The sequence below is a fragment of the Diceros bicornis genome, chromosome 3 (assembly GCF_020826845.1).
Source record: "Diceros bicornis minor isolate mBicDic1 chromosome 3, mDicBic1.mat.cur, whole genome shotgun sequence".
In the NCBI taxonomy this organism is placed as follows: domain Eukaryota; kingdom Metazoa; phylum Chordata; class Mammalia; order Perissodactyla; family Rhinocerotidae; genus Diceros; species Diceros bicornis.
Window position 1 is genome coordinate 43,516,791 of NC_080742.1, and position 16,182 is coordinate 43,532,972.

The 16,182-nt window shown below is 38.8% G+C and overlaps 1 protein-coding gene across 1 annotated transcript in view; it reads left to right on the plus strand.

Annotated features, from left to right (window-relative positions):
* The first annotated feature begins 2,547 nt into the window (after positions 1-2,547).
* AHR (aryl hydrocarbon receptor) overlaps positions 2,548-16,182 on the plus strand; it is a 46,760-nt gene continuing 33,125 nt past the window's right edge. Inside the window, exons 1-2 of the mRNA XM_058526697.1 lie at positions 2,548-3,205; positions 14,872-15,059. Of these exons, the coding sequence (XP_058382680.1) occupies positions 3,141-3,205; positions 14,872-15,059 (253 nt within the window). The 5' untranslated portion in view covers positions 2,548-3,140. The remainder of the gene's footprint in view (positions 3,206-14,871; positions 15,060-16,182) is intronic.

Genomic DNA, 16,182 nt, shown 5'->3' on the forward strand with positions numbered 1-16,182 from the left:
TCGTGTTGAGAAGCCAAAAGACATTTTCAATTCTCATCATATTTGAAACTCTCAACAACACTCAATAATGTGAACCACTCCCAACATTTTTCCACTTTGTCCTCTACGACACAATAGTGCCCTCACTTTCCTGTTACCATTCGAGCAACTCTTTTTCATTCAGTTTTACAGGACCATCATCTTCTATTCAGCTATTGGATACTACATATTGAAATTCTCTGGGTCCCAGTCTTTCTCTGGTATATATTTGCACCCTACAACCTCCACTCTCTCATGTCACCTAAATGCAAATGATTTCTGAATTTATATCTCCAGTTCATACATCTTCTTTGAGTTACAAACATGTATATCCTATGGCCTACCTGACATCTTCTCTTAGCTATCTCAAAGGTACTTCAACCCTAAGAGATCCAAAGCTAAATTAATAATTTCCCACCAGTACGTGCCATTATCACATAGCCAGATACATAGTTGAGAACACTATTATGATGTTTTTGACACATCCTCTTCCCTCACTGTCATATATCCACTCTATCTCCCAAGACTTTCCCAATATCTATGGAATCTATTAATTTTCTCCATCTCCACCATCACATCCATCCTAGTGTCAATAATGTCATCTCTTGGCTGGATTACTGCAGATGGTTTCCTGAGGAGTATTACTTCCATCCATTCCGCTCTGTTCCTGCCTCTTTGATCTGTTCTATACCCTGCAGATATGGTGATATTTTTGAAACGCAAATTTGATCATTTGTGCCCTTCTCCTCTGCTCATACTGAACTTGTTTTAGTCCCTCATACCTACCAGGCTCCTTCCCACTAAAGGGACGTTGCTTGTACTGTTTCATTGAGTTGGAATGGTCTTCCCCTGCTTTCTCCCAGCTAACCCTACTTTATCCTTCAGACCTCAGCTCAATCAACATTTTGGGGGGAAAGCCCATATTTGCCTCAATGAGTAGGTCAATTTATCCACTAGAAGATCATACTGAGTTGTGTACTTCTCCATTACAGTATTTCCTGAGAGCATAGGACATTTCTGTTTGTGTTCACCATTGTCTCCCCAGTACTAGCATAATTCCTGGCACATAGGAGTCACCCCCAAATCTTTTTTGATTGAATTAATGTGTGGAGGGGATAATATTAGCTTAGGAATCCTACATGGTATGGCATTTGAGCTAGGCACTGTCTGCTATTATTGAAGAATAAAGTTGAGGGAAATGAATTAGGGATATTGTAAAGAACAAAATTTAATAGTATTTGCCGGAATATTTACATATAAGTGGTAGGCGAGTTGAACATGATTCATAGGTTGATCTGGAGAACGGCGGAGCCAATGACAAAGTTTCAGCTAAAGCATATGACGAGCTTAATGTATTGATGCACTGAAGTTGAGGTAACAAATTTACCAGGTGGAAACAGCTTGAAGACATTTTAAAACGTAGGAATGGATATGGTGTGAGATGTCATCTAGGTATCTTAATCTGGATGCCCTTCTGCTCCTGACAAGCAGACTCCTCTGTGTTTACTATCCTGGTTAACAGCACAGAAAGAGTCAGAAATCCTAGAGCCGTTTGAGACTGCTCTTTCTCTTCCCCTATTTTCTTATCCTTTTCTATCATCATCTGAATTTTCTTTCTTCTCTCCATCCCCACTGCCACTTCCCCGGACTTACACCCGGACTATTTCAACCGTAATGAAATAGTACAACGACCTAAGTACGGTCTCTGCATCCATCTCCCGTATTCCAGTTTGCACTTTCCTCCCAGAGGGACTTTTCCAAGACACCAGAATGTCACTTTTCTGCTATCTTTAAAAGGCTTCCAATGCCTACAGAATAAAATCCAGACTCTTTATCAAGGCTTTATGGTTTGAGCCTAGAATTTCGGAACTTCGCCTCCAGCTCCTCTGTCCAACCATAGCAGACTGCTTATTATCCCCAAATGCCTTGTGCTTCCCTTCTTCCTCGTTTCCTTCCTTTCAACTTTATTGAAATCTGACTACAGAATAACAAAGTTATTCTGGCTAAGGAAAAGATGTTATATTGTTTAGGATGGAGACACACACACACACACAAAAAGCCAAGGAAACTCCTAGCCTTCATGTTTTAACTCAGATGTGGCCTCCTGAAGCCTTTCCCTCTAGGAAAATTTAGAGTTCCACTGGTTATCCACCAGCTCACTGCAATCCTTCGCCAAAGGTTAGCTGAGTCACTGTCTCTCATATAGGTGAAGTTAAGCTCACTATTTGGCATGTCTATCCTTGAGATAGTCTAGCTACAAAGAGTTCGGCTACAATACGCAATTTGTTGTCACACCTCTTTCTGGGCTGCAAATCTGGCCACAGAATTCCACCCCTCGACCTCAAGAAGATGGCTACTGGGGGGCGTCGTTACGCCTTACGTCATCACGTACAGGGAAGGTGGGGCCCTCAAGGAAGATGGAATGGAAGGGCGGGGCCAAGTAGGACGGGGCGGGGCCACGAGGGGCTGGGCGGGGCCGGAGACGGGTTGGGGGCGCTTCTGCTATTCAGCCGGTGCGCGCGGCGGCGGGAGGCAGCCCCTGGCGGGTGCACTCGACGTTCCGTCCCGGGAGCGTGCCCAGGACCAGCGGCTCAGACCTAGGGCAGCTGCGTAGCAGAGCGGAAGCTGGTGGCACCGGAGTGGCGGTCGGAGTCCGAGCTCCGCGGGCGGGAAGCACCCAGGATCTGGGAAGCCCCAGGAGCAGCGCGGCGGCGCCTCCCTTACCCGAGGGGCCGCGGCGACGGTCACGGGGCGCGGCGCCACCGCGCGCGACCCAGGCCGGGATTCCAAACAGGCAGCCCAGCCTCCTCCTCCGCCCGGGCCGCCTCACCTGCGGCCAGCGCCGCGCCGCCTCCGCCGGTGTAGAGGACACCTGCGCCACCTCGCGCGCCGGTCTCCGCCCCCGCCCCCCGGCGCCAGGCCCGGGCGGCGCACCTGGACGCGCGGGGCTGCGGGTGCCGAGGAGCGAGGACGCGGCGTCCTCGCTGCCGTCCGGGGAGGACGCAGGTGGAGCAGCGGGAGCGGCTTCGTGGAACCCCGCGCCCGCTGCCGCCGTCGTCCAGGTCGCCGCTGGCTCCCGGGGAGTGGGCCGTCCGAGCCGGGGAGGAGCCGCCGCCGGCACCATGAACAGCAGCAGCGCCAACATCACCTACGCCAGTCGCAAGCGGCGGAAGCCAGTGCAGAAAACGTGAGTGTCCGGAGCGCGTCCTCGGCGCGGGGGTGTGCGCTGTGGCACGCGGGTGCGGGAGGTGGCCGCACCCCGCCCCCAAATCCCCGCGGTCCCGGGATTAGGTCCATTCCTGACACAGTCCGTGGAATCGAGATTTGGAGGCCGGTCGAAAGACTCAGGCCTTGGATTTTCCTTTTTTAATTATTGCATTTTAAAAATTGTGCCCCGTGTCCCCAGCGCACCCTCTCGCACCTCCACCCCTTTGCAGCTCTGTTCTCTCTTCCGTGGTCCTAATTTGTTGACAGCTCTGGTCTGCTGTGTGGGGCTGGTGGATTAGTTAACCTAAATCCGCCTTGAAATCCCTTTCCACTTTTAATATCCTCATCGGTTAGGTTAGAGGACGGTCATAATTCTCATTCCTGGTAGGGCGAGATGTTTTAAAGATCTAAACACGTGCTGTCTGCAAGAAAGTGGCTGAGTGCCTCTGAGGGTATTTTTTGGTCCGGTGCACCTGGCTTCTGTTGGGCTCTTATTTGACAGTAATTTTGTAGCGCTCAACGTGACCATATCGGTAAAATGTATAGAGGTGGTAGCAGGTATGAGTGAGTGTAGTGGACAGGATACAGTGAGGGATTTGTGTTTTCAGCCACCTTTTGGAGGAGCTTTCTTATCACTTTGGGGATGGTTTTAGGGTCGTAAAGAAAAAGATTTGGAACTGGAATTACTGAAACAGACGTTTTCATTCTTAACATCTTTCTCTAATTTCCTTTTCCCCCACTGCAAAGTTTTGTCGATTCTAATAGAATGGTTACAAACTTAGATTTTCTGTTTGTTTTGGTGGGCTATTTATGTGAGATGACAAATACTTTAAAATAATTTTTTTTCAGAAAAAAAAATCTATGCTTGAGACAGATTTACTTTTAATTGGCTTTATTCATGTGTTTATTCCTAATTATCTCTGAGACACTTTATTTCACATTTTTCAAATTTTCATAAACAATTTTAAGAACACCTTAAAGCTTTACTCAGAGCAAATCAGAAGTGTGCATTTTGGTTAAAACTTAACTTAGGTCACTAATCCAAACCGGAAAAATAAGAGTTTAAGATTTATATTTAAAACCAGTAACTTGGTTTAAAAGTTTCATTATTCTGGAGTTTTAATTTCCATTTAGAATTTCAATGATCATAGTTCTTCAGATCTAGACTTGGCATTAACAGAGGATATTCGTCTATAAATAGACTGATTAAAATTTGGAAGTCTTATCCTGCAGTGTGGCTAACATTAGGAATACTGCCGAGTCAGCAATTTTCTGTCTTGCCTGTTCTGTGACATTGGTTTACCATACTTGTATTTCGTAGAGTGGTTTCTTACATAAAAATGTATTTGTCTAATTCTGTGACACTGGTTTACAATACTTGCATTTTGTAGAGTGGTTTCTTATATAAAAATGTGTTTGTCTAATCTGACTTTAACCTTGATGGTTATTAAAATTGAGAGGCGTTCCAAATGCATGTCCTGTGTAATTACTAATACAGTAGCATAAATATAAAGAGGTATCATGGGTTTTTATGTGTATGGTCATAAAACTTGAATATCTCTTTGATGGATTTTTAAGTTACTGAGTTTTAGTCAGTGTGTTACAAAAGGACCTAGATGACTTTTTTAAGAAAAATCAAATACTTTAATTTTGTATTCATTATAAAGTTTAACATTTTTGGCTCCTAGTTAACATTTCATTAAAGATCTTCCCTTTAAACATATTACATTTTCTTTTATTTATATAAGATGTACCTTTTATTATTTTATCTTAACATTTTAATATACTTTCTAAGACTTTAATAGTTTGTATTTAATAATCTCTTGTACTACAACTAAAGCATTTTCCATGTTTACTCTCATTTTATTTTATTCAGTTAGTATAGATGTTTATCAGATCTTTACTGAGCGCCATGCATTGCTTCTAATCATGTAAATGCCTTAAAATATCACTGCCCTGCTCCATAAGGAACGCCTATTGCTGCTATTTGCAGAATCACTTGAAATTGTTTATCAGTTGTTTTTACCTGGATGAAAAATGGTTAACTTTATAATGCAGTTAATCAAAGTTTATTTTAGGAATGTGACCATTAAACTCAATATTAAGTTTAATATGAATTTTTTAAATTACTACCTTGGAGCTAATGGGGTCTAAAATATGCCAACGTTGTCAGAAAAATACATCTTGTTTGAGCTGAAAATGCTATTCAGATGTGGTTAACTTTGACCTCTTAAGTGATAGCCATTTTATTTTACTTAAAGAGAAGATATATTGTAGTATAATTATAGAACTGTTAATAAAATGGCCATTTAAATATATAATTCCATAAAATTTTGGAATCAAGTAGGTGACATAATTTTACCCTGAAGTTCTTCCAGTCTTCTGTTGAATTATATTACACAAGATAAACTCCCCCTAGTGGCAAATCTAACATTGAAAATTATCTTATTAGTAGGAAATACATCTTAAATGTGTTAAATTTAATCCTACTAAAGTATCTTGTACCTAGTAGACACTCAATAAATGTTTCCTTTCTTTTTGGAGTAATGAAAGTTAGGAAATTAAAGGATCTGAAGCAACCTTGCATCTGGTCCATGTTCCTAAAGAAATTTTCGAAGATACCCTTAGGAATAGATTCTGCTATAACTTTCGTTAAAATGTTGTTCTACACTTAATCACCCTCCTCAAAAAAACAAAACAAAACAAAATATTTTTCACTTAAATCCTGTTCTTGTTTTATTTTCTTTGGAGATGAAAGTGTTTTTGTTCATTTGTTTAATTAGTCTCATGATGATAGGTGTAGTAGTACTTTACTGTATTTCTAGAAAGTTAGTACTGAATGTTGGCAAATAATAGGTTTTGAGTAAATGACATTTACACTTAAAAAATTACATCAGCAGTAGTGGTGATCAAACCAGCCATCCTGAAGTGTCAGAACTGGAAATAACTTCACAGCCTTAGCTGATCTGTTTTACTTTGTTGACATACTATTAATGTTAATATGATATAAAAGCATTGTCTTCCTTGCTGTGTTTTCTAAATTGCTGTTCATTCTATTTAAACCTTATGAATCTCATTTATATAATACCTACTTAACAGAACAAAATTATGTAATGTTTCACTGAAAATGTTTCATATAAATGTACTATGAGATCATTTTCTAAATAGCTTCTAAAATAAAAGGATAGGTCTTTTCAGTTACATAATTATTTCTCCACCATCATTTTTCTTTCGAATAGCTTTATTTAAATAGTTTATACATAGTGACTGTAGAGGCTCTTACAAACTGGAACTATGAAATGAGAAGTGAAAGTGTTTTATCGGTAACCTTTATAGAAAATAAATGGCAGCAGTAGGTCTAAACTAAAAGATGAGGTCTACTTGCCTTGCTTCTGTAGATTTGGGCAAGTGATTGACCAATAAAGCGGGACAGCGAGTAGCTACACTGCCACTCTCACAGCTCAAGTTAGCAGAACAAAAGCATTTTATAAACTGTAAAGACTGCTGATGATACACACGAAGCAGAGACATAAATTCTATTCTTTAAATAATTTTAGTTTAGATTATCACAATCAATTCTCCTGTGAAACAGTAAGAGGCAGTATATGATTATGTTCTCAATTACGTGTATGGCTGAAATGTGCTACTTCACTGGTGAGTAAACTTGCATACTACATGCTTATTGATGGATATAATTAAGACAATTACTTAGAAATAGTACCATGCAAATCTTTAACAACAGTAGCTTTCTACTTCCACACTGCTTTTAAAATTTACTTTTCTGCATAGTGGTTTAATATAACAAAAAACTACTGTTTATTAGTACTCACCGTGATACAAACCTACACAGTGCTTTACACGCATCCTTTTATTTCTTTTTTATAATAGTTGTTTGAAAAGGTATTATTATTTCAGTTTTATAGATAGGGACCTGAGGTTCAGATTCACAATTGTTGGGTAGTAAATGAAAAAGCTGAGTTTGAATATCGGATTGCAGGTATTTTGTCTCCAAAGCTTATGTTCTTACCAATTTCACAATCCTGCTCAGGTGATTAAGTTTAGCTCTGCATATGGTACACCCATATTCTAGGGAGTTCCTTAATGTCCACTATTTCTTCTCAAATAGTGTTTGGAAATAAATTATTTCCCATTTCCCACGCATGATTTGTGCTTGCGTATCTGCATAGTTGCATTCATGCCCTTTCCTCTTAGAGTCTTTTCCTCCTATCTTATTGATTTGCTACCTACCTCCCCTCCTTTAAAACATTGGTTTCAATGGCTGCCTAGTATTCTATTATGTTAATGTTCCACAATTTAACTATTTTTGTTTTGGGGAAATTCTGTTATTTCCAGCCTTTTAATATTTTAACTAGTATTTCAGAGAATATCCTTGAGATATATGAATTTCTATGCAAATTTTTAGTTATTTCTTTAGGAAAAATTCCTGTAAGTGGAATTTTGGGGTACAAAGTACTTTTAAGGTTGAGCCAAATATTGTGCTCTGAAACATAGTGTTAAATTACTCTATAAAAAATTTACATTCCTATCAGTAGCCTGTGGGAGTACCTGTGTCCTTGCATTTTTGCTTCAAAAGTATTGATTGTCAATTTCATAGGCAAAAAAGGTGGGGTAGATAATTGAACTTATATGTTGGGATTGTGTGTGTGTGTGTGTGTGTGTGTGTTGTAGTGGTAGTAACTGTGTGAGTGTGCAGATTTTTCTACTTAAAGGGTCCTTTACGTAATGATTTGGCTTTGTGATATATTTTTCAGTTTGCTCTTTTCCTTTTTTTTGATTGAAATATTGTTTTAAAAAGTATACCTACTAAATAACTTTTAAAAAGTCTATAATATGTGTAAAATGCTATCTTAAGTTTAGTGTATTAGGCATTATTTGTTGATGTTTTATTTTGATAGTTAAGGTTATAAGCGCTATTTCATCTCTCCTTCACCTTTCTTCATCCTCCCAGTATAATGTTATCACAATTTTGGATTAAATCCGTTTTCACTGTTTCATTATTCTTTAACTGTGAATATTGTTTACTGCTAAGTAATACCCTATGATTACATTTCCTTCCTGTTCTATGTTGTCATTGGTTTCTTTTCTACCTATTTTTCATCTTCATATTACTTATATCTGGGTTTAGCGTCTCTTACACTTATTGGAGACAGACTTTGTGTTTCTGTCTCTTGTTTTCCTTGTTTGGCATGATTTTCTGGAAAAGAAGGGTAGCTGCAGAATGCTATGTACTTTGCCATCGTGAAACCAGAAGTGACTTACCTGTCTTTAAGACCTGATTTAGATGCCACATCTCCCTGAAACCTTCCGTTTCTCTACCTGAGCTCTTACTTTCCTGAACTCTTGAGCATCACTTTTATGGCACGTACAATTTTGAGTAATACATTATGTTTGATTTTGCCTTTTTATAGAATATGTCTCCTGCTAGTAAGAAAGATAAGCTCTTTAAAGATAGATTTATTTGTCTTTGTAGCAACCAGAGCTTCCTAGTACCATGCATGTAGTATTTGAGAATTATCTACTAATTTAACAGCTGGGCACCACTTAAAATGATATGTTTTCATGATTTTGGTATAGTAGATGTATTTTATGTGAGTTCCAAGGGAAATACTGAAAAAAGGTGTACATTCATAGAAGAAGAGGAAAAAGCGAACATTTTTAATGATTTCAGGATTTTGGAAGTAACAGTGATTTCTAGGGCATATTTCATGTTACAGTTTGTCACTGTTAAAGTCTTGTGCTAAAGGCTATATGCTTTTCTTCCTCATAGCTTCTCCTTAGGAATAGCAAAAAGAGGGAAAGGGAAAAACCCATCACAGCTGGAGGAGAGGAGAGTGGTCGCCGAAGAATTCTGACTCATTAAAAGTGACTTCCAGCCAGTATTTTCAGAAGTTTTTGTAGATGTTTTTTTGCCTCATATAAGAAAGTAAAATATCCAGCAGGATTCAGCCTAACATTGAAATTTGACTTTGTGTCGCAGATCACCTCTCCATTATTACATTAAGCATATAATTTATGACTATCAACATTCAACATTTATATTCAGAGATAAATAAGTACACACTGAAGCCATGGGAAGGAAATGAAGAATGAATGTGTTTAGGAGTTGGGCTTAATTGGGTGTAGTTGGTATGGTAGAGAGATTTATTGAGGAATACTTCAATTTCCTACTTGTTGGATGGAGAGTAGTACTATAGTAGATGCAGAGAAGGGGGTGCCCAAGTTCTGGAAAATATGAATGAGAGGACATTCAGGTACAGGGCCTGGAAATGAAGATAAACAGGTAGACCGAAGCAGTGGGAATAGATTAAATCACCCAGAGGAAAAAGCTGATAGAGCAAAATCAGTACTGTGATAGGTAATCTCTGTTAGAAAATGTCACTTTAATCTCATAGCGTTACTGAAACTGTATCTTCTCCTGTCATTTGAGGTTTTATGATAAATGTCGTATAAAAAAATAAACATTTACAATAACGGTAATTTATGATTAAACTGGGTTGTTAAATTTTCAACTTTGTTTCAAACACTGGGCGTAAGTGATGAGCCTAACAGACATTTTAGACTGGGATATTAAAAAGCCTTTAAAGATAGCATTCACACTGGCATTGGACATGCTGTTGGGCCTGTTACCACCAGTACTTATAGCGTGCAGGGCTCCTAAAACAGCAGCATGGCATGCAGTCAGCTAGAGTCTTGATTTCACAACAATTTTGATTTACAGGTTGGGACAAGATTTTTTTTTTATATATATATTTTTTTGTGAGGAAGATCAGCCCTGAGCTAACATCTGATGCCAACCTTCCTCTTTTTGCCGAGGAAGATTGGCCCAGGGCGAACATCCATGCCCATCTTCCTCTACTTTATATGCGACGCTGCCACAGCATGGCTTGACAAGCAGTGCGTCGGTACGCGCCCGGGATCCCAACCTGCGAACCCCGGGGCTGCTGAAGCTGAGCATGCGCACTTAACCGCTATGCCACTGGGCCAGCCCCGGGACAAGATTTTTGAGGTTAAGGTTTAAAAAAATAATAAATTGTTCCTTTGCCTTGATAAACAGCTATGGTCTCTCTATTTCAGGAGATGTTTGAACACCAGATCTCCCAAATCTTACAGGGATGTATTTTTATATTTCAAGTGTAGCCTTTATTTAAAGAAATTTTTGGCAGTATATTTTGTCATAAATTTAAAGTTAGTACAAAAGTAAAAATACTATCATAACCCAATTCAAGGGTAATTAATGTAGAATTACTCTCTATTTTTAATTATTCTGTGCATCTTCCATATGTATGGATAAGTGGGAAATATTTTCACAAAATATTCTAAGTATTTCTCACAAAATCAGTGAAAAAGTATGTCAAATATATAACTTTAGTTTTTGTAGATTTGGAATACCAAGTCCAGTGGGCCCTTACTTAATTCTCTGTGTATTTGACTTTGTTCTGTGGCCTCCAAAATATTCTACCCTGGTTCTTTTCTTGTCTGTCTTATCATTCCTCTTTTGCCATCTTTGCCTGCACCTGTTTCTCAACCTTATACCTAAACGTTGTGATCTGTCCTCAAGTCCCTTTTCTCTTCGTTTGGTATACCTTCCATTATGAAATATAATTGTTATCCTAAGCTACAAACCCCAGTTATTTGCAACCTCTCCTCACTCAACATTTTCCTCTCCCTTACTTCCTATACCTAGTCAGACAGCAAGTCAGTTCGGTTCAGTGAACATTTGAGTCTGGCCACGTACCAAACTTTGTGATAGGCACAAATGCTGTGTTTAAATATCTCAAGTCAGGGCTTACTTCCTATTCTTACTATCGCTGCCTTTGGTCAGGCTCCAGTCATTTCTTTTCTGAACACTTCTGATCAGCAAACATTAATTGAGAGTCCACTCTGTGTCAAGTACTATGCTGAGCACTGGGGATACAAAAATGCTTAAGTTTACATAGTAAAAAGAGCAACAAACAAGTATAAGCCATATAGGTTACATAACACTTGACTTAGGAAATTTGATCTCATGCTGAATATTCCATAATGTGCATAATAATACATTAGAGCTGTGGACAGTTTTCCATTGCATAAAGAAATAGTCTCATCTAGTGCAGGGTTGAAGACTGCAGAGCCAGCACAAGAGTGGCAGCAGTGCCACATGGAGGAATACCTTTAAGCTTCTTTCTCGTGCTGTTACTGTTATTTCTATCCGTATCATGTCAGCTTGTCTTGCTTCAGTGTTTGTGTTACTCTCTTCTCCCCACTGTTTTATAATCATTACTGGAAAGCTACCAAGAGTGCAAGAGGGGATTTTATTTTCAATTTATGGGAAATGCTATCTGCACAGAATATTCCTTAACCGAATGGTTGTGTAAGGCATTTACGTAAGATGCATAAGGTACAGAAGTAGTATGAGAGGAGTCCATTGTGAGTAGGTCAGGGAAGACTTTAAAAAAGTGATCTAATTAAGCAGGGCTTTGTAGTTGGTGAGACAGAACAGGAGATTCTGGGGAGTAACACGTATGAAAGCACCAAAGTACGTGTTGGTAACTGTAAGGAATTTCTTCTCTCTGGAGTATAATGGACAAGGAAGGCTTTAGCTGGAGGAAGTGAGGCCAGAGGAATAGTTAGGGGCTGTGGAAACATCAAGAAGGATTTTGTTTGTTAGGCTAAAGAAAGTGGACTGTGCAGAGCTACTGAAAGCTTCTCTGATTCTTTGACTCAGAGAAGAGACATGGATTTATATTTTAGAAAGAAGCGCTAGCCTCGGCGAGATCTGCCCTGCATTCCATCCTCTCCATCACCAGAGTCAGCTTAGTAAAACACAAGACTGGTCATGTAAATCCCAGCTGGAAGCTTAAGATGACTCCCAGATACCAAAGTCCGATTTTGTACCATTTCTGTGAGGAAACTTGCTGTTTCCTCTGTCTTGAACATTTTTTCATCAGGCATCCACATGGCTCAGTCCGTCATTATATTCATGTCTTTGCTGAAACATTACATCAGAGAGACCTTCCCTGGCTATCAAAACCAGCACCCCCGTCACTCCTTGGTTCCTTATCTTGCTTTATTTTTCTTCTTGACACTTACCAGCCCCAAAAGGTATATGTTTCTTTATTGATTCATGTATTTATTTATGTATCCTCCCACCGGCATGTAAGCTTCCTGAGAACAGGAGCTTTAGTATGTTCTGTTCACGGCTAGGTGGTCAGTGCTTGGCACGGGGCAGGTGGTTAGTATTTGTTAAAAGAATGGGGCCCCATCCAGCTTCCCCCTTCTCTCTCTTGCACCCTGTTCTTCACTCTTCACACAGTTCACCGTTCCTCAGTCATGCTTCCTCCTGAAATCCTGTTCATCTTTCCAGACCCATCTCAGATACACCTTTTGTATAAAAATCTTTTTTCAAGCAGTTGCTTGCTGTACTTCACTCCCATGACACTTTTTGAATGTTTAGAAGGGTGTTTTCTTGGCGTGCCTGGTACAAGATAGGTGCAAATAAATATTTGTGTTAACAAGGGGCCAGCCCCGTGGCGCAAGCAATTAAGCATGCGCGCTGCACTGCGGCGGCCCGGGGTTGGCGGGTTCGGATCCTAGGCGCACACCGACGCACTGCTTGGCAATCCATAACTGTGGCGGCATCCCATATAAAGTGGAGGAAGATGGACGTGGGTGTTAGCCCAGGGCCAGTCTTCCTCAGCAAAAAAAAAAAAAAAAAAAAAGAGGAGGATTGGCAGATGTTAGCTCAGGGCCGATCTTCCTCACAAAAAAAAAATATTTGGGGCCGGCCCGGTGGCGCAAGCGGTTAAGTGCGCACGCTCCGCTGCGGCGGCCCGGGGTTCGCTGGTTCGGATCCCGGGCGCACACCGACGCACTGCTTGGCAAGCCATGCTGTGGCGGCGTCCCATATAAAGTGGAGGAAGATGGGCACGGATGTTAGCCCAGGGCCGTCTTCCTCAGCAAAAAGAGGGGAGGATTGGCGGATGTTAGCTCAGGGCTGATCTCCTCACAAAAAAAAAAAAAAAAAAAAAAAAAATATTTGTGTTAACAAGTGATTAATAGGTAAGGAATTATTTGATGAGGTAGACGCGCCTTATAGGTAAAAGTTGCAATTGTCGATTAATTGTAGAAATGGAGTCATTAGGTGTGACTTGAATTTGATTGTAAATGCAATATGATTAGGGGAAAATAGCTAGAGGAACAGTCAGCAGTTTCTGTTAGGTATGCAGTTATACCAACAGTCTGGAGAAAGTATTTACTGACTTATTTTGTATATATGCTACTCGATCAATTTATTACTCTTACTTTTTGTGGAAATAATACGAACTATAATAGAAAAAATAGAAATAGACAAGTTCTGAAGAAATTACTTGTTGGAGACAGTGTAAAAACATGTTAAAATTTCATATTTGCTTTTTATCATCTTTTTGCATAAAGTATTACCTTTCCACATATAACATTGAAAACAAATTATCTAGAAATGTTTCGATTGAATCAAATTAATAGCACTATACTCAAGCCAATTTCTACTTTTTAAGATACTATAATTTAATTTGAATTGTCAAAAATGTCTTTGTCGTCTTCTCAGTAAAACTGGGGAAAAAATGTCTTTGTCATAAGAATACTCCAGATCATTCTTTATTTTTCTGGCAAATCGGAAGGTGCAGAGGCATGATCTAAAAATTTCTTTGGTTGGTTTTTGAATATCTTCTCTATTTATATTTCAGCATGGGTGTCTAATGATCTATAAATTCACTTTAAATAATGAGTTTCTGCTATGAAATCCTGGCTAAGGCCTTTGTGTGAAGTCCAGTTTCTCATTTCTGAACTCAAGTTCTATTCCCAAACATAAGTATCTTTTCTCCCGGATGAAAGTCATGCTAATTGTTGGAGTTGCATTGAATTTTCTAATTCAGATACAAACTATGAAAGCTAATAATTAAGTAGAGTTACTAACCAGTCATAAAAGCAAAATTTGCCAATAGTCACAGTTAACCTCCAGTATTTGTCAGTCAACAAGTATAAATAACTGGTCATATTTTTCTTGTTTTAATATTGGAGGACCCCCTTGGGTGGTGGGAGGACCATCTGGAGGTACCAGGAGGGCTCTGAGAAGTTGTCATTGACAGGATGAAAGTCTTAAATATAGGAAGCTGGGGATGATGGAGATAAGCCTTTTATTTAGGATATAGCTCTTATTTATCTACAACATAAATGATGCCAAGATGCTTCTTGTGGAAGATAGCAAAGGAAGCATAATTTTCACATAATTGATTGCAGATTTCATTTTTTTCTTCCCCTAACAATGGCTGTGTTTGAGGGAAAAAAAATCCTGGTAGATTTTTAATTGGGAATCACTATACCACAAATGTATGGAGTATATGAAGTATGAAGTATGTAAGATGTACTCAGCATTTTCCTATGATGGGTTCATAAGCTTTTAATAAAACGTTATAAAGAATTTTACCCATTCCCTTGTTTTTCTTAATGAAGATATGAACAGAGCATTTTGAAGGGATTTATGTAAACTTGAAGTAGGTTTTAGAGGTTTGTTTTATTAGAGAAATATTTGAGGAGATGTTACAATGTAATAGAAATTTTTGCTTTATATATTTTAAATTATTTTATGGCATTTTGTTTGTTTTTCAGCGTCAAGCCAGTCCCAGCTGAAGGAATCAAATCAAATCCTTCTAAGCGGCATAGAGACCGGCTTAATACAGAGTTGGACCGTTTGGCGAGCCTTCTGCCTTTCCCACAAGATGTTATTAATAAGCTGGACAAACTGTCCGTTCTTAGGCTCAGCGTCAGTTACCTAAGAGCCAAGAGCTTCTTTGATGGTAAGACAGAAGGGGTTAATTTTTCAATAATTGCTTACAAAATACTTAAGTTGAATATGGCTGTTTCTGCTTCTGTGTTGAAAACTGCAAAAATTAGCCATACGTGAAAAAGTTTTGTTTATTGATGTACAGTAAAACTTGAGTAGCAAAGCCAAATTTTTAATATTTCAAAAAATCAATTTTCCAAATTCATTCATCAAACAGCTGCTGCCGCTTAAATGATATGTGGTGTCATTCTTTGAAAGTCTTATATTTGGAAGTTACGCTCATATTAAGTACGTCAGTTTCCAGTTCCCCTTCTTCCAATTCAATTTTTTAAAGTCTCTCCTTTTTTTATGGAAGGAGTAAAACACATTAACTACTATGATGTTTTTTTACTGGGTTTCCTTCAATATGTTTTGATGTCATTTCATTTATCCTTCAAAATTATGTGTACTTCTCCTGCTTTAACTGTATGTTTACTCCAGGGAAATGTAATTAAAATTTTTTTTTGCACTGGAAAGAGCATTTCGTTAGAATTTCAGTAAAATTGGATTTCAGTCTCCATTGTACCACCAACAAACTATTTGACTTTAACCAAACCGGTTAGCATCCCTGTAGTACCTCAGTTTACTCAGCTATAAAGTTAGAGATTTGATCTAGGTGATATTTGTTACCTTTTAATCATACAGTATTTCATAGTCATAAAGTACTTTAGATGGAAGATTTTGTTTGAAAAGAATGTTTCAGTGTGTCTTCTCATGTACAATAACTCCTTGCTTTCTCGTTTTATCTGTTTATACATCAGAAATAGATTTTTTCAGGAAATGTTCAGTCTTTTAAACATATCATGTTATTTTACAAACAGCAGTAAAGGATGAATGATAAAACCTCAGTGCTTCTCAAATTTAATGTGCTTACAAATCACATTAGGGATCTTGTTAAGAGGAAGTAGGTTTAGGTGTGGTGAGATCTTGCATTTTTAACAAGCTCTCAGATGATGCTGGTACTGCTGCCCTAGACACATTTACAGATACCTGAATTTGTAATTTGTGTTTAGATTATTGCAAAACAGTTATTTCCCCTTAGGTTTATACTTAGATGGTTTGATGTGTTTAGTCTGAGCATCTTTTTATTTGTTTGC